General features: G+C 45.0%; 1 protein-coding gene across 1 annotated transcript in view; it reads left to right on the top strand.

Moving 5' to 3' along the window:
• Window positions 1–18,496, top strand: part of RAPGEF5 (Rap guanine nucleotide exchange factor 5) — a 172,589-nt gene that overhangs the window by 91,485 nt on the left and 62,608 nt on the right. The window contains exons 7-8 of the mRNA XM_007447441.1: window positions 11,752–11,870; window positions 12,336–12,424. Coding sequence (XP_007447503.1) covers window positions 11,752–11,870; window positions 12,336–12,424 — 208 coding nt within the window. The remainder of the gene's footprint in view (window positions 1–11,751; window positions 11,871–12,335; window positions 12,425–18,496) is intronic.

The raw sequence follows: 18,496 nt of genomic DNA, 5'->3' as shown, positions 1-18,496 counted from the left end.
ACCGATAAATGAAGGGAATCTCCCATTTTTTTTTTTTTTTTTTTTTGCGGTACGCGGGCCTCTCACTGTTGTGGCCTCTCCCGTTGCCATGGCTCACGGACCCAGCCGCTCCGCGGCATGTGGGATATTCCCGGACCGGGGCACGAACCCACGTCCCCTGCATCGGCAGGTGGGCTCTCAACCACTGTGCCACCAGGGAAGCCCAAGCTATTAGGTTTTTGAGTTGTTTTCCTGACAGCAAGGTGATGGACTCCATGACCTATATGGCGCCATCTAACTTAGTGATAAGCTGACATAAGCTTCTCTGGAAACTGGAAGGACAAGTTTGCTAGATCATGTACATTTGCATCCCCTCCTCCATTCTCACCTCTGCTCTGTGCTGGTTGGCAGTGAGACCTAACCCCCATGGACCTAACCTGCCTGGATCTCTTGCCTTCCATCTCCAAATGGGGCTTGGGCAATGGGAGGAGTCATAGGAGATCAGAGTGCAGAAGGAGACGGGGTCAGGGTGTTTCTTCCTACCTTGTCCTGCTTTCTGCTGCAGTTAAGGCAGTGACTGCACCCCTCTGGGACTGCAGCTCCTCCCTGCAAGCCTCTCAGTTACTTCTCCAGCTCCCTCCCAGTGGGATCCAGTACTCACTCTTGACTTCCTCTTGCCCCTTCAAGCCCAGGGGTGGTTAGTATCTCCCTTTGCTGGTCCATGGTTATCTCACCATATTTTGGTTAATTTTATCAAACCTACCCATACTTCTGTAAATAGTCCCTTCATTAAACACTTTCAGAACCCTTGCTGAGTATGCCTCTTTTCTACCAGTGTCCAGAATAATCCATCAAGCTAATAGAGTATATCAAAATATACTTGTGATGGAAAAACAGTGCCTGTATTTCAGGATATTACATTCTATCCCCATCTCCTCTGCTCTCTTGTGCAATAGGTTTACTAGCTGAAGTTGGCTTCAGGATCAAATTCCTAGCCTTGCCCTAATTGTAGGGTTCTTAGAAAACTTGCTTTACATGATAATTATAAGAGGCAGTAACATTTAATAAATACAGTTCTTTTCTAGCAGCCAGAACTTTCTATCCAGTCTTGTGTACTCGTTTTCTGTGGGAGTTTAGTCACGTTCCATAACAACTTTGTGTTTGCTTTCACACTATGGAAGTCAGACTTGACCTAGATTTTGTAAGCTTGGGGATGGTGAATTCTATTAGTCCTATTTAGGCTTTAGTTTGAGTTATTAATCACAATATGTGTAGGATTTTTAAAAAGAACTAATTATCATTATTTAAACACTCTCGTTCTGCCAGAATCACCTATACAAGCGATGTGTTTGCCGGGCCAGAACTTTGTGATATGGTAAATCTGAACCACTACTCACCTTGACACATATCTTGCTTACTTTGTCTTTCCCTTAGCTGCTCTCTTAATCAGGTCTATCTTGCCAGCAATATCCTTTTGACTTTTTTTTTTTTTTTTTTTTAAAGATCTGTTTCCTTTTTTTTTTTTTTCCATGAGAAAAGAGAGTCATGAGATACATTGTCAGCAAATTCTGTGAAGGTTGTTCTCAGACAAAATTGTTTTTGGCCAGAGGAGATATTTTTTTTCAGATAAGTATTCCAGTTCTGCTGTACCCACATTTAACGGTACAAGAATAGATGTGGGCATTGGTGGTTTGGTTTGCTAAGCTGTGTGTGAATTTCCGTAGGACAACATGAGGAGAGATCCCTAACCACTAAATCACATGCCGCTTTCCTATTTAGGAGAGGCAGCACTTTGGGCTTCTGTGAGAAAAGTGATGTCAAGAAAACTGAATTCTGTAGGATCTAAGGATTGGAAAAAAGTGCCGAGGTTTATCTTGTCCAGCCTCACTCACTGAAGAACCGTCTTCACTTGTCAATAATGTTATTGACAAGCTCTGCTCCAGTTTAAGACAGAGCTCATTCTGCCTCTGCCATCAGTACTTCCTTAAATTGAGCCTCCACCTGCTTCCTTGATCTAGCCACCCATTAACGGAAGGTAACTTTTCTAGAACATCACAGGTAATCCTATGGCACCCTATCCCACAAGGCAGGGTAGCTCAGAGAGTGAAAATTTCCTGCTGTGGTTTCATTCTCCCGATCTTTTTGTTCTTAGACATTCCAGCTACCTGAACAGTACCTCAAAGGGCGTGTTTCCCAGACCCCCTTGTAGCTCCTTGGTGCAGAGTCCCATGTATTTTGATCAGCAAAGTCCTGTGCCCAGAGGCTCGTCACAGCCCTGTTTTGTTTTGTTGGGTAGAATTTGCATAGCATAAAATTAACTATCTTAAAGTGTACAATTCCATGCCTGCCCAGTGCTTGAGCCCATCAGGCCAAAGGCAGCTTATGCACTGGACGCCCTGCTAACCTTAGGCTGCATGTCTCTGGGTACCCAAGTTTTGTGGGCATCAGATCCCACTAATCCCTGCCATGTTTAACTCTGTTCCTGCCAGAACTTCATTTCCCCCTTGCCAGGGCTATTGAGCTCCACCCTGGCTGAGCTTGCTTAGCTGTGGTCCTGAGACTACGTTCGGTCCTTGGCAACCCTCTTCTCTTGGAACTCAGCATGACGTAGACACACCTGTTGCCTCATCTGCCGAGCAGATTAGCCTGCTTTGGCTGCCAGCACCAGGGGAGACCAAGTCCCCTTCCATACTTATAGTCTCTAACGTGTATTAGCGACTATCTTCTGGGGATGTCTGTGGTTCTGGTTAAGGGCTCTGTTGTTGGGTCTGCCTGGGTTCAGTCTCAGCTTTACCACACCCTCACACAAGATCTTCCTTGGCCAAGTTACTTTATCAAAATGGGAGTTTTAACAGTATGTACCTCATAGAATTGTTGTAATGGTTAGATAAGATAATGGATGTGCAACTCTTAGCTTTGCTGATGTATGGTAAACCCTCAATAAATGTGATAGATTTATCTGCCTGGTCATGGCTGGATCCCTCCCTTGTTGCCTGTTCCTAGTGGGTCTGATAGGTGCATATGGTAGTGCTGTCTCCTTAGTTCTTGAGCTGTGGTTACCTCTACCACTATGAGATAAAATTATGTTAGCTTTTTTTAATTGTCTAGTAGCTAATGATTGCATGATGCTTTACACTTCACAAAATACTTACCATGTTTCCTCTTAAACATTGGCCAAGTTTTGGGGCTGCCTTAATGATCCTCACATTAACCACCCTCAGGCCAATATCCTGAATTAGAGCAGGTTGTTTTGATCTCATAACCCCTTGTCTGTCTATATATCATTGTCCAGTGTGACGAGCATGCAGCTCTTCTTTTCAGTTTACCCATATCTGTTTGAGTGTCCCAAACACTCAAGTTGATGATCAAGATGCAGAACGGCGCAGGCCATTGTTATCCACCACCCTAGTAGTTGGATTACCCTTCCTTAGGAAGAGCACCTCTCAGCAAGCTGTTGCCTGTATTAGCACCATCAGAGTTCAGCACTTGAAATGTATCTTTTGAGAGTAGGCTGTTGTTCTCTAAACCTCTAGTCAAAATTGCACATTTATCCATTCCTCGTTTTGTTTGTTCATTGATTCATTTGAGCAGGGTTCTTCAAGTATCTATGAAGTGCCAAGACCTGGCTGTTTGTTGGGAATTCAGAGTTGAAAGAGATAACGGTGCCTGCCCACACGTGAGCTTATGCTTTAGAAGGGAGACAGAAAAGGTCATCAGTATGTGCTTCTCGGAATGCTGAGTCCAAAGGATTCGTGTGGCACTGTGGGGTTGCAGAGAAGGGCCAGCCACATCAGACTGGAGGTTGAGGGAGCAGGTTTCCTGGAGGAGGTGATTCTTGAAGAGAACTTCGTAGGAGGAATGAAAGTTCAACCAAGGAGGTTGGGAAATGAAAGGAGTCATAATAAGCTGTTGGCTCTAAATGCCATCTCAGTCCGTTCGGGCTGCTGTAACAAAACACCACAGACTGAGTGGCTTATAAGCAGCAGAAACTTATTTCTTACAGTTCTGATGGCTGAGAAATCCAAGATCAAGGTGCCAGCAGATTCAATATATGATGAGAGCCCACTTTCTGGTTCATAGATAGCTGTCATTTTGCTGTGTCCTCATGTGGCAGAAGAGGCAGGGGGTCTCTCTGGGGCCTCTTTTATAAGGGCACTAATCCCATTCATGAGGGCTCCAAAGGCCCCACCTCCAGACTTTGGGGGTTAGGTTTCAACATAGGAATTTGGGGTGGGGGGAGACACCAACCTTCAGTCCATAGCAAATGCCTTCCTACCACTAATTTAGCATCTTCAGTTATGGTGTTCACAAACTTGAGGGAAAGCAGCATTGCACCTTGTGCTACTTGTATGACTTCTTGAGTGCCATGGCGTCAAGCTAGATGATTCTGTGCATTCTCCATCTGAAAGCTTCTCTGGTGCTGCCTGCTTCACACAGGTTTGATGATGGAACACTTGGTCACGGGAGGAGTGTTGAGGATCCTGGTTGGAACCGAAGGGGGCAGAAGGGGGATTTTAGAGAGCACAAAATTCACATCTTGCCCAGTTCACACTTCAACCCACAGGGTGACCTGTTCAGGCCCACACCCTTTTTTCCATGTGCCCTAGACTCAGGGACAGTACCATTTAGTGAATGCCTTCCCACTGTTGTGTTAGTTATATGGTCTCTTATATGTCAGTTGCACGGGAGCTTAGTTTGGTAGAATTCTGACAGATGGAGCAAGTACAGCGCTCAAGTACAAAACACAGTTATCTCATGTGACGAGCATCATAATAGGAAAGTGACTAAGTAGAGAGGGTAAGGGCAGCCTCAGAGGAGAGTGACCATTGAACCATGTGAGATCCAATTCTGTCTTTTAAAGGTAATCCACTCGCTCACTCACTCTCTTGCTTGCTTATGAACTTGCACACTCAGTAAACCATTATCAAGTTAATATCATGTGCCAGGCCCTAAGCTGTATGTTAAGAAGAGAAATAGAAGTCACAGTTCCTGCCCTCAAGATGTCGTCATTTCGTGGAGAGCACAGAGGGAGCAGATAATCAGAGGTCAGTGTGATGGATGTCATGACAGGGTTCTTTGGGCATCTTATCTGGATAGGCAGTGTTACCAGCAGGAGATTGTCAAAGAAGGTTACTTAGATGCAGTGATAACTATGAGTTTCATTGTGTGGAACGATATGTACCTCTTGGGGTCCATAGACTCCAGTGAGACCTAGAACTCTGGACTCTACCTGGGAAAATGTGCCTACACATGAAAATTTTATATACTTTCAGAAGCTTCTCTGAGTCACTAAAGCCCACCCATGAACCCCCAGCTAAGCCCTCTTGTAAGAGTTGATACTCACAGAGCATCAGGGACACAATGCAATGGAGAATACCAGTGGCTGCTTTATGTGAGTACTTGGGAGAGGAATATTTTCCATTATCAGAGATAATGGAAAATCAAGCAAGTAGTTGTGACAATTCCAGCAGGCCTGAGAAATCCCTTAGTAATGACTTTTTCTTGCTAGTGCTGGTGATAAGTGAAAATATAAATGCAGTCAGAAATTTGGTTCAGGACAGCGTAGACTTGCTAAACTGTGAACATCAGTTCTTCACCTTACTTTTTAAAAAATTCAGTATTTTTATTACCCTATATGTATTTTCATCTTAAAAATAAATGTCTTTCATGTGAATAAATGAAAAAAGAAAAGTTGGATTTAGAAGTATAAAAGCTGATCTTGGTCAAGGAAGTTAATCTAAAGTAAGTCAAAGGGATGGATTCTATCATTCATTCAGAATTTGCATGCAGGGGAGCAGTGTAACCATAAAAAGAAAAGAAATCAGAGCTAGTCACCAAAGAATGGAACAAAGAGATGTGGAGCAGAGAAAACCTGAAGACCCTCCTCTGTTTTCATATTTTTCATGGCCTCTGTTCAAAAGGTCCTGTGAGTCTGTGATCAAACAGCTTTCCCTCCCCCTCCCCCTCCCCCTCCCCTTCCCCCTTACCCGATGCCTTACCCTCACCCGTTCCCTAATCCTAAACTGTACGCTAACACTAACCTGTGCCCTGACCCGTACACTAACGCTAAAGCATTGTCGTACCTTCAATTGTACCCTAAACCGTCCCCGTTTCCTAACCCTAACCCTAACCTTAACACTTACCTGAATCCTTACCCACCCGTGTCCTAATCCTAATCTGTAGGCTAAGATTAACCCGTGCCCTAACATGTACGCTAACCCAAACCGATGTCATACGCTAATCTGTACCCTAAACCATCTCCGTTACCCCCCCCCTTTCAGCTGAGGATACCTGTTTATTTTTACACTTCCTCTCCTTCCCCATCTCCCAGCTCATCCCAGACTGCATCCCACAGGCAAAGCTGTGAAGAATCCGTCTGGCCTGGTCTTTAGAGTTTCTCGTTCTTCCTACCATCCCTTCAAGGGAGTAGAGGAAAGACCTGGTTTGTGCAGATCTAGGAGCTAAAGTGTGTGTCAGGGAGTGGGGAGAATTCTCACTGAGCCTGTACCAACCAGAGCTGAGCGCCCCCATGCCTTGGCTGGGGCGGGCGGTGGGAACCATGGTGCCTTCTGGGAATACATCCCACTCCCCACTGCGCCTTCCTCTTCAGTGTTGCACCTACAGAAGTCCCTTCTAAGGTCTGTGCCCCTTGCACTGGCATTCTTTTTTTTTTAATTCAATTTTTTTTTTTTAATTTTTATTTTTTGGTTGTGCCGTGCGGGATCCTAGTTCCCTGACCAGGGATCGAACCCGCGCCCCCTGCCTTGGCAGCACAGAGTCCTAACCGCCGGACCGCCAGGGAAGTGCTTGGGCATTCGTTCCTCACCCATCCTCTCATCACTTTCAGGAACATCCCTGGGTATGACTCTCTCATCCCCCTGACAAGGAAATGCATTTTATCTTTGACTCCAATAACCATCCTCTCCACACTGCACCATGCCAGCAGCAGGGCAGCATCTTATGACCCTTGTCCAGGGTCACTGTCCTCTAGCCAGAGACCACCAGGAACACACCTGTAGTTGAGTAAGTTGGGTTTATTGCTTTGGTATAGTGATGGAGCCCTCGCACCATGGGGAGCCTCGCAGCAGCTCCGTACAAGAAGGTGATAGAAGAAAGGACATACCGGACTTGGGTTTGTGTTTGGTGACTTTGGGGAGGATTTCAAGTAGCAGGACTTTGCTCTAGATCAGGAAACTGGGCAACTCTGTGACGATATCTTAAATCTTATCTATAGGGAGGGCAGCAAAGCCAAAGCTGTCACTGGGAAAGAAGCAGCAGTCACTACTCACTCGCTGGGCTTTCTGGTATTTTCTGCCGTGATCAATGTTTATGCTTTGTCTGTGTTCAGATATGATTTCCGTCCGAGTGGCCGTGTTTTTGTGTTGTCCCACCACAGTCACAGAGTGGCCTTATCTGATGTTGATTTTTTCGCACAATCAGTGACATTTAACAGGAGAACCCGAGGCCCAGCCTGAGTGCCCGGCCGGCTCCCAGGTGTTAGGGGCTGCTTCTCCCTTGCTCCGTCTTCACTGCTCTGAACTGCCCCACTTCAGAGATCAGCCTCCTTGATCAAAGCCTCCACCTGCTTCCTCCTCGACCGCCTGCCTGCTCCCTTCACTCCGGTGGAGGCTTGTCCTCGGCCCCTCCGTGTTGCCCGCTTATCAGCTCCTCTCTTGGCGCACTCCCTTCCCTAACCAGACAGGCGCCCTGGGGAGAAGGGCTCTTTGTGTGTGTGCTGACGGCAGCCCAGGACACCTTTCCTCCCTCCCTCCTGGTGTCTCCTGTGCTGATCTCTTCCCCTGGTGGGCAGAGGGGGCATCATTCGCTGTTCCCCTCTCAGGTTTCTCTTCTTTTAATTTAAAAATCGTTTTTAAAAATTTAGGTTTTTAATTTAAAAATTTAAAACAATTGTTTTGGCCGCACTGCACAGCATGTGGGGATCCCAGTTCCCTGACCAGGGATCTAACCCGCGGGCCACACCGCACCACCCTCCCACCTCCCCATGGTGGCAGGGCGGAGTCCCAACCACCGGGACCGGACCGCCAGGGAAGTCCCCCCAGAAAGTGTTCCCCCCCCAGGGGGGTGGGGCGGGGTCCCACCCCCCGGGCCCGGGCCGCCAGGGAAGTCCCCCCCCCCCCACCTCAGGTTCTGAGCACTTTGGCAGGAAGGCCTAAAACCATAAGCATATGTTTTTCTACCCTCAGCAATTCCTCTTTTCGTAACTTGTTTATTCCCTGTTGCAACCCCTAAAGCCATTTTTCCAACAGTTTTCTCTTCAGGCCGCCAAGGAACCTCCCCTTCCAGAAGATGGTCAGAACCCCCACTCTATGGAGATGATAGAAGGCATCTCATTTTGTCTACCTCAGCTACCTTATTTCCCCTGCTCTAATTTTTTTCTAAATCTCCACCCATCTTCTTTCCCGTGATCCTCTCTGGAAGGAGGAAGGCTAAGTCCTGTTGTAGCCTAAACCCTCCATGCACGTTACTGATCTCTCGCCCCTTCTCCATAGCCCCTCACCTTGCTGACTTCCCCAGCCAGGCAGCCTCTTCAGCCTGACTCCTTCCCTTCATGGTGAAATTCCAAGGAGGCGGTCTTGCCTGTTTGTGCACTTCCTTCGCATCCGCTCACACCTCAACACTCGCCTTCCCATCATGGTCTCCTCATCACTTCCTCCTAGACTCTTCTTCTTGGTGAAATTGACAACGTCAGACAGCCTTTGCCCTTGACTCTCCTGAGTCAGTGCCCTCCACCTTCTCTCGGCTTGTCTGGGTTTCACTGCTTAGTCATCTCTTTGGTAGGTTTCCTCATGACTCTGATCCCCTCCTCTTCCTCCTCCTTTCTATGTTTTCTCTTCCTAGTTCCCTTTCTGTCCTGCTTCCCTTCAACAATCTCATCCACTCCCAAACTTGAGTAGTTCACAAATTTATCTCTGTCCTTGGCCTTTCTCCAGAGCCCTAGTTCTTTATTTCTAACTGCTTGCTAAACATCTACAGCATGATGTATTATCAGTACTGAAACATCAGTTGTCTGAAACCAGGTTCATCATTCTCAGCAGAACCAGTTTTTTTGTCCCCTTTAATGGCATTTCCATTCTCTTTCACCCACAAATCTGGGATTTGATCTGTCATCTTTGACAGTCAAATCGCATGGGTTCTCTACCGTTGCTTTCTGTCTTGCATGTGGCCTCATCTTGGGGGAGCTCACCACGTTAGACTTACGCTGTTATGGAGCTATCACCTTGTCATTTAAGGGCAGGGCATCGGTCTTACTCACCGCTGCTTGCCCCTTAGTGTCTGCCACAGTGCCTTACCCAAAGCAGACCCTCACTGTTTGTTGAGTGGTTGTCTATAAATTAAGCATTTTAATGCTTTACTTGCATTTCATGAACTGTTTGTCATTGAACATATTTCTTGTCATTAGTTCTTTAAATACTTTTATTCCTAACCAAGCAAGCACCAGAGTAAAGTTTCATACCCAGAACTTCAACTCTGGTACTTATGCTGTTTCTCAGGAAGAGCAGTTAGGTAGGGGTACATAGGTTGGTCAGGAGGCGTTAATTTCACCTTCCTTCTTGAGAGCCGGATATAATACATACGGATATTACGTTTTCACGGCAATTTTAGATAACTTCCGTCTCCTTTTATACATTGATTTTTCTGCTTTTTTGCTTCTTTATTTTTTAACAGGTTTTCAAAATGGAAACTATCACTGTGACATAAGATGCTATTGAAAGTACATCAATATGATTCAGCTATTCCCCTGCCCAGCAGAGTGTAGCTGCTCTGCGCACAGCCCTGTAATACATATTAGTTACACAGACATTAGAGAAGCCCTTCCATCCATATGTATGTGCATGGCCTGCAGAAGTTAATAATGCCGTATATCACATGCACGTAGAATGTAAAATGTACTTCAGAATGACAGCAGGCTCATATAAAATGAATATTGGCTTACGACGAGAGGAAAGCTAGGGAAAGATTTTTGTCCTTTCAGACCTGCTCTTTACTGAATTATTTGTTTCTGTGTCTCAGTATCCCAGACTCACATTCTGCCCTTTTTTTTTTTGTCAATATTGTGCTCCTCTCGCCAGCCACCTTGCTTCACTTCAGCCACATGGATAACAAAAGAACCCCTTTGGAGAAATGAAAGATAGCAATTATACATTGGTATTCATGTTACAGGAGTCACACTGCCCTCCTCAGGGAGTTTGACAATGAATATCCAGCATTAATTGCCACAGTAACTGTGTGTCTGACCTTGCTGAAGTGTAATACATCAGTTTTACATAATAAAATTATTTGCCACTAAGAGATTTAAAAAGGTTGATCATAAAATTATATTGCTGTTTAGAATGACTAGTATTTTTTGTTTTTAAGAAGATCTTGGGGGACTCAAATGACTAGGTCGCTACATTTTCTTACGAATCAGCACACCGGGAGTTGAAATCATCATTTTCCCACTGATTTGGTTGGCAATTATGACAAGAATAGTGGCTTCCTACTCTTATGGAAGGTGAATAAATACATCGGCATCTCTGATAAATCTATGGAACTGATAATAAGGCACAAGGACATAGTACTTTTATCCAACGGGGGGTGGGAAAATGTTCTTTTTGTGTGTTTGTACCTAATTTAGGTAGGGTTTTCTGCCAGGAGCAGAAACACAGAAGCATGCTAGGAACCCTAGGACGTGTTTCCCTTTTTAAAGAGGCAACATAATTTTTAAGGTGAAGCCTCTTTGCTATCAACTTTTCTTGCTTCAATCTTTTGCTCAGATCCTCAGAAATACAGAAGGTAAATATTTCTACATGTGTTTCTCCCTACCCCCTCCGCCCCTACCTGCCTCTGGTTGGGTGCCACCCATCAGGAGAATTTCACCCTCCACACTCTGGAAGTGTTTGTCACTTGGGTGTCACTTGGGTCGGCTCCACACTGCTGGGTCAGCAGTGAGCCCGACTCTGACAGAGCCACGTCAGCGGGCCGTGTTAGGCTCTGGGCTGTGGAAGCTGTGTGTGCAGAAATGAATGATTGTTCAGCCTTCTCTCCGTGTTAAAAGGGACCGCGGTGAAGAAAGTCAGTGCATTCACCCGTGACATCCGAATTTCAGCCTAGATGAGATTCTAACTAGAGATCCGTTTTTGCTTGTATTCTGGCAAAACAAGTACATGATAAATATGAAGGCCACCTCAAGTATGGGAGTAAAACATGAACTGAATGACAGAATGAGTAGTTTTTTCCCCACCTTTTAAAGTAAGGCTGTGATGTAAATGAATATTGATATGTATCTGCTACACCTACTTAATATGGCTTGCTCATTGTTTTAGTGTTTAAATGATGTTTTATACGATTTTCTAATTTTAATATAGAGGCAGCTTAAGAAGTATTAACCAGGTAAAAGAGAGCATAGCACACATGCAATTAGTATATTGTGTTTTTGAGACTTTGAACTTTGGATTTCTTAATTCACATCATTCAGGTAGTTTTAAAAATGAACTCTGAATCCCATCCCCACTTTATTCTTTTTTCCAGTTTCCTTTGAAGTATTTATGTCTTTCTCATACTTTATGTATCCATACAACTTGAGCCTGGACCCTGTACCATTAGAGGGAGATTGTTGACCAGGTTCCTAATTTGTTCTGAATCTGTAATGATAATTAGGTGGGAAAGCAACTTGAGAAAGTGCAGCTTTACTTAGCTCTTTTTTTTTTCTTTTTCTTTTTAATTTCCTCTGTTTTTCCTTCTTCCATCCATCACTCCCATCGGCAATGAAAGCAGGATGATGAAGTGACAACTGTTCAGGTTAAAGAGCAAGACCGGGACGTCCTGGTGCTGAAGAAAGTGCAGAGCTGCGGCCCAGCCCCCCAAGCGGGGAGCGCGGAGAGTGATTGGAGGTCAGAGTTTCCACCCAGCCCCGCGCTCCTGTTTCCTTTTCCCTGCCATCCTCCCCTTCTCTCGCTCCATCTCACTCGCGCTCTCTGCCTCCTCTGTCCGCCCCCCCCCTCCCTCCCTCCCTTTTTTCTCCGCCTCTCGAGCCCAGCGTGCTAGCTGACTGCAGAGCTCTTAGCAGCCAGATGGACTCAGTTCCCAGTGAAAGGACAGAGATGGCAAGATCTTTGAGCTTTTAGGGGATGCCTTTGTTAGTAGCCGTGCACAATGGGCAGCTCCCGGCTGAGAGTCTTTGACCCTCATTTAGAGAGGAAGGATTCTGCCGCGCTTTCAGACCGAGAGCTGCCCTTGCCCACCTTCGATGTGCCTTCTTTCAAATACATTGACGAGGAGGACGAGGACGAAGAATGGAGCAGCCGTTCACAGTCGTCCACTGAGGATGACTCCGTGGACTCTCTGCTCTCCGACAGATACGTGGTCGTGTCCGGGACCCCGGAGAAGATCTTGGAGCACCTTTTGAATGACTTGCACCTGGAAGAAGTCCAGGACAAAGAAACAGGTAAGGCAGGGGGGTGTCTCCTGCTTCCAGACTCACAGCTGCGGCTGCCCTTGTCAGTTTCCGGAGGGGCAGAGCCTCCGGTCTGTACTGTAGCTGAAACCAGAGTGCGCTGACCCAGCATATGCTTCTTGGGTCTCCCCCTTAGCCTCCTGCTGTTTTGTTTAAATCCAGTAAATGGACGCACGTAGATCCAAGCAGCCACCTGGGGAGTAGCTGTACAAAGAAGATGATACGAAGGCAGATGTTCTTGTTTCGCTGGCAGTTTTTACCACATCTCACCTAAAGGCAGTTGGCAAGAGGCCAGCATTTAATAGCCAGTGTCCAGTGGGAAGGAATATGAGGGATGGGGTTACCAGCTATAGCGTTCACCTGGCTCGTGGGAAGCACTGAGCTGGGGGGAGTAGCCTCCCTGCCGAAAAGTCAACAATTAATGCAGCTACTCAGCAGCTATTAGCTTAGCAGCAACTTCTGCCTTTTTCCATGTGGTTTACAAACTGCTCAGAGCAAGCCCTGCTGTGCAGGATACGATACTCATAGCTTCTCAGACCAGAAACTGTAATTCACTGAAGTCTTACTGATCAGGCTTCTTGTCCTTTCTACTTAATCTGGGAGCAAAATACCCACTTAGCTTTTTCACCCTTGCACTTCTGGAAACACTACCATTGCATGATCTACCCAAACTTCCTTTATCACACAAGGGCAGTGCTTGCTTCTCTTAACCAAAATTTATAATTTGTTCCAGCCTGGAGCAGCTATTCCAATGAATAGGCCTCTGGCTGCAGCCTGAATTCTGCAACTTGATGCCCTGACTAAAATGCACTGTTTGCTGCCACCATAGCACCTGTGATGCCGCAGTTTGCATATCGACTGCGTCAATAAAAGGCATTTTTGGTTTTATTAGTACAAGTAACTCCTTAGGTTTTTCCCATGCAGGAAGGGTTGTGAAACAACAGCTTAGGTGGGAACAAGAGTTTCCTTGGGTCCCAGTAGTTTTGTCTGAACTTAATTGATGTCTGGCTCTATACTGCATTATAAAGGACATTAAGAGAAACAAAGATGTGTGAAATACGTAATAGTGTTCTTATAAAAAAGCCAAAAATGACTCAATCACACATCCTACATTAATGTTATTGTTTGATCTTGAAATTCAAATAAAAACTTTATTTTGCATATCTGTGTTTGGGGAAAAATAGTAATAGTTGTCATTTATACACAAACAAGCTAAAAGAGAAACGTATTCTCCTGGCATTTGCTGGGTGGTTTTTGTATGCCTATCTATTAATATTTTGTGCGTTTGAGCACTGTTTCTGTGTTCTGCTTCATCAGAACATGGAACTGGCCATAATTTTCCGCGTACTCGTTAGCAGACTGCTTTGCACAGGTGGTTTGGACTAGATTACAGGCAAATTATCTGCCACGAAGAGGACACCTTTGAACGTGAGTAGCAGTTTGAGGGACTGAATGCGTTCTTCTTAATAGCACTGCAGTTCTATAACACAGGACTTTGTGTCTAAGTCATATTAATAAGAGTAGAAATTACTGAAGCCAGTACTAGGCCTACTTGATTTCTTTTTTCTTTCGTTCTCACTGTCGTTAGGTTTTTGTGAAAGATGGCCTAGGTACCCACTGCCAAGTTAACACCGGGAATGAGAAATCACCCTAATTCCTGTTACTAATGCCAGGAGTTGCCTCCTGCTGGGAAACGGTGTTGTACCTGGTGTCTAGTGACTGGTATTCCCAGTTTCTTCTCGATTATACCAACACTGGGATCAGATGTGTCCCTCTTGCCAGGTGACGAGCAAAGCTAAAAGGACCACGACTCAGTGTGGCCAAAGCCGGGCAGGTAGAGCCCCGCAGGGGTCAGTCTCTCCTCATTCCTCCTCATTTCCTTAGCGTTTGCAGAGGACACGTGTAAAACTTCAGATGTTTGCAAGGACACCTGAGGGGGAAAACAGTGACAACTTTCCCTCTGATCAAAGGAGAGTTTTATGAAAATGAAAAAGTCAACTTTGGAGAGAGATTGATGTGTAATATGATAGGGACACCTAAGTGGAAGTCACATGCAGTTCTTCCACACTTCACGAACAGCACTTGGAGAAAATACAACAGAAGAGCCACTGGGTGGCTTTTGTTGGTAACATTTAAAAAAATATAAATATAAAATCAATTTCATGTACAAATTGAAGAAAAGTGGTTATGAGTTCGTTCTAGTTTGAATACTAAATGAATCACATATTTAAAGTAGTTGGGGCCCCTTGTCACTGACAGCGGTGAATGTTCGTTCTTTATCTTGGTCAGGCTGGCAACCCTCACTCTAAAAGGTCTACGTGTGCAGGAGTCTGAGTCGCGTAAACATATGGAAGACAGATGGAGGAAAACGAGAAGGGGCTGCAATAAACGTATACAGCAGCGTTTTTATGTTCTTGAGCGCCCCTTTTAGGGAGATGGAGCCATATGGAGCCGGGTGGAGCCATATGGTGGTTATCCACATGGCCCCAACGGCAATGAGGAAGAAAGCATACATGGGAAGAAATAAATGGTCCTGGAGGCTGGGATGAGCCTGTTCCGGATTCTTACATTCCTGTACCCACCAGAGGCTGGGGAAGCTAACCAAGCCAGAGATGCAAGTTATTTCCATCTCTTCCCCACAAAAGTCACTTCATTGTGAAAATGTAGGTGCAAGGCCCAATAGGCTAAGAGACCTGTACTCACAAAGGACAGGTTCAGGTGATTAGTAATTGCTGTTAACATGCAAGTGGAAAAAAAGTTTACTTAATTGAATGGAATAGAAATAAGAGATACTGTATTTTTGTTATTACCCAAATCTAGAATAGAATAGAATAGCAAACAGCAATTCATATAGTATTCTATCACCATATCAGACTGAGTTTCAAAAGCAAAAAACATTATTAGAGATGCTTACAAGCAACCTACTAATGATTTTCCTAAATGATTTGATCCACTCAACACTTACCATGCTTATTTTCATAATCCCCTATGTGCCTACCTTTCCTCCCTGGTACTACCAGGCACAAACAGTCATCCGGGGAATATCTGTGGAATGAGTGGATGGATGGATGGATGGATGGATGGATGGATGGATGGATGAATGAATGCATAATTCTTCATTGTTTAAAATGGAAAAACTGTTTGAGCCTGGTAACTGGATACCTATTTGTGAACGTTGAAGGACTGAAGCTGTTTTCAAAGATTACCTTTTCTTTCGAGGTTCAGGGTCTGACTTGAAGCGTTTGGAATGTTAGGGAAAAATCAAGCAGCTCTATCTTTCATCTTCCCAGAAATAGGGCAGACGTCACTGGGCATTCCCAGCCCAGGAGAATTACAAGGAAGGCAAGAAGCAAGAATATGTGTTGTGAGTAGAGGAGCTGGAGGGGTGGAGGAGTAGCTCCCCACCACCAGCCTGTCTCTGGAAAGGATCAAATGTGTTTTGTCTAGAGACGATTCTATTAGGAATAACGATTTCTGTTCTAAGGGGGGTGGCTGGGGACAACAATGTGATCAGATGGATTACACACAGAAAATCCTTCTTACTGACTTTTCTTTCTATATCTGCATTATGATGAGTCTACCTTAGGGGAAACACAAGAGGAAATAACATTATTTGCTCCCCTTTTTTTTCCATGTCTTGGGTTTTCATTCATCTTTTTGAAGCAAATGTGCTTATGATTACAGGTTTTCAAGAAAAAACAAGCAGAGAATAAGGTAGTGGGAACAGGTAAAGCCTATTAGCCGATTCTTATTAGGCTTGACCTGCTTTCTTCCAGGTATGGCTGTTTTTACTTCATGAGGTTATCGTTCAGTGTATTGTGTACTCAGTGTGGAAATGTCCGCTCATCCTGCTTTGACCACGGAAGTCATGGATGCCTCCGTGTGGGTGGTGTACTTTCAGCAGCACCTAGTAGGCTGATTACATCATGGAGAAAGTGAGTCCCTTACGTTTGTAACGAGGCAACCACCTCCGTGAAAGTACCTGGTTTATATCATAGGAGTGTCTCACTTAGTTGATAGGGTCCCAAAGCTATTCTCCATTGCCAGCTTAATGGCTTTTTTGGAGCATTGCACTGATGGAACCTTGAGTGAAGCTAGGGCAGGCAAGCCATCTTTCATTTTCTTTTATCTTCTTTCCCATTCTAGCACCAAGCGTATCCTAAACACTTGATACATATTTCTTGTGAAGGAAGATTAAGAATGCCTTTTTCCTGATCATTGGAAATACGGAAGACAGTTTAGGTGCACTTCTTACTTAATTTCCTTACCTATTGGGATTTCTGGAAAGATGTTTGGTGCTTCTCTTCTAGGCTTGCTTTTGCAGGTGGCAAGACCTTTATAACCCTGTGGCTGCATGACTTTTGCAGGACTAAAACTTTTGGTGGGCAGACATGGAAGTTTTTAGATGGTGGTAAGCCTCTCCATGATTTTGTGCAGTTAACATGCATGTAAAATTATCTTGGATCTATCTTTTTATTTTTGTGGTGTCATGTAACCATAATAGACCAGTGGATCTTATCTGTGGCTGTATCATTAGCAGCACATGGGACATTTTTCAAAATATCAATGTCTGGGTCCCACCCCCGAGGTCCTGGCTCAGTTGACCCGAGTTGGGGCCTAAGAGTTATGGGCTTTGAAGGCTCCCCGGATGATGCTATATGTAGCCAGGTGTGAGAGCCACAGAACTAGGACAATGACTTTGTCTCTCCACTTTTTTCAGAGACATATTCAAAGTGTCTAATAGTTATAAATTTGCCCCTGAGAACTAGGGGCATCATTTCTCCTTTCCTCCACTTCCCCTCCCCACTCCCTCTCCTGGTGTCCGTGTCCAGCCTCATATCCACTGGTCCCTGCCCTAGAGCCTCTGCAGCCTGAGTTCAAAATTCACAAACCTGCATTGCTGGTCCATCCACTGAAATGGTTTGAAAAAAAGGAAACAATCAGAGCAGACAGAGGTACTGGCCACACAGCTGTTAGCTCTCAGTTCTTGGAATGAGGAGGTGACGGTATAGTGAACAGAACCCGTTTGGATTTTTGCAGGGTTCTGTCACACTCCAGGGATCTCTGGGTGGTCCTTCAGTCTCACAGCCAAGAATGTTTACTTCTGTAAGAAATGATGTTCTAAGGAAGGAGAATATGCACGCAGCAGAGTAGAAAGGGTACTAAAATGAGATTCTGTAGCCTTGGGTCCCCAGATCTGGGCTCCATTAATAGACCAACCTGAGACCTTGAGCAAGTTATACATGAGATGAGTTCTGACATATCTTTCATCACTAAAATGCTTTGATCTAAAGAGATTTAAATCAGCCCCTTTCCTTTCAGAGTATGTCACAGAACCGTAGAATTCTAGATCTGGAGGAGACCTTAACCCTGCGGTCGTTTTGTGCTGACCTCACCATCACTTAGGCTTTGCGCGAGGACTTAGGCGGTTTGGCCTGACTTCACGTTGCCCTGTCTTACTGCTGTGTTTCTTCAGCCTCGCTCAGAGAGCAGTTAGAATGTTGATGGGGTAGCAGGCTTGGAATTCAAGGCTCAGTGGCCATGCCCGGTGATGATTTAAGTGTGTTTGTGTATACCCTTGTCCAATGGGAAACTTTGTAAGCTCCTTTGGGACATTATGCTGTAACATTTACAAAGAATAGCTTTGGTTTATCACCTACCAGTAATATCCGTTTGCAGAGAGTTTTACTACCAGGCCATTTTGGGATATTCAGAAACAGTCCGTTGCTAGAGAAAAGCAGCGGTTTTCCCCCAGTGATAAAATACTCTGCATCCTGGCTCTTATACTAGCCCTCCCCCTGTAATTCCTTTACTTTTAACTTTGCACACTGCTTCTGTAATAAAATACAGCAGTGCCTATTTGAGTGTTCAGTTTCTATATGCAGGTGAATGAATACCATAGAAAAATTTAATTCCTTCCTTCCACAGATATGTTCGACCTCTTATGTAGGCACTGTTCTAGCTGTGGGGCATACAGCTGTAAACAGAATACACACAAACTCCTTACCTTCGTGGGGCTTACATTGTAGTGGAGGGAGTCAGACAAAAAGCAAATAGGGAAAG

This window comes from Lipotes vexillifer, unplaced genomic scaffold, assembly GCF_000442215.2.
Source record: "Lipotes vexillifer unplaced genomic scaffold, Lipotes_vexillifer_v1.1 scaffold474, whole genome shotgun sequence".
NCBI classification, from domain to species: Eukaryota; Metazoa; Chordata; class Mammalia; order Artiodactyla; family Lipotidae; genus Lipotes; species Lipotes vexillifer.
This window is presented reverse-complemented; position numbering and strand designations above follow the sequence as displayed.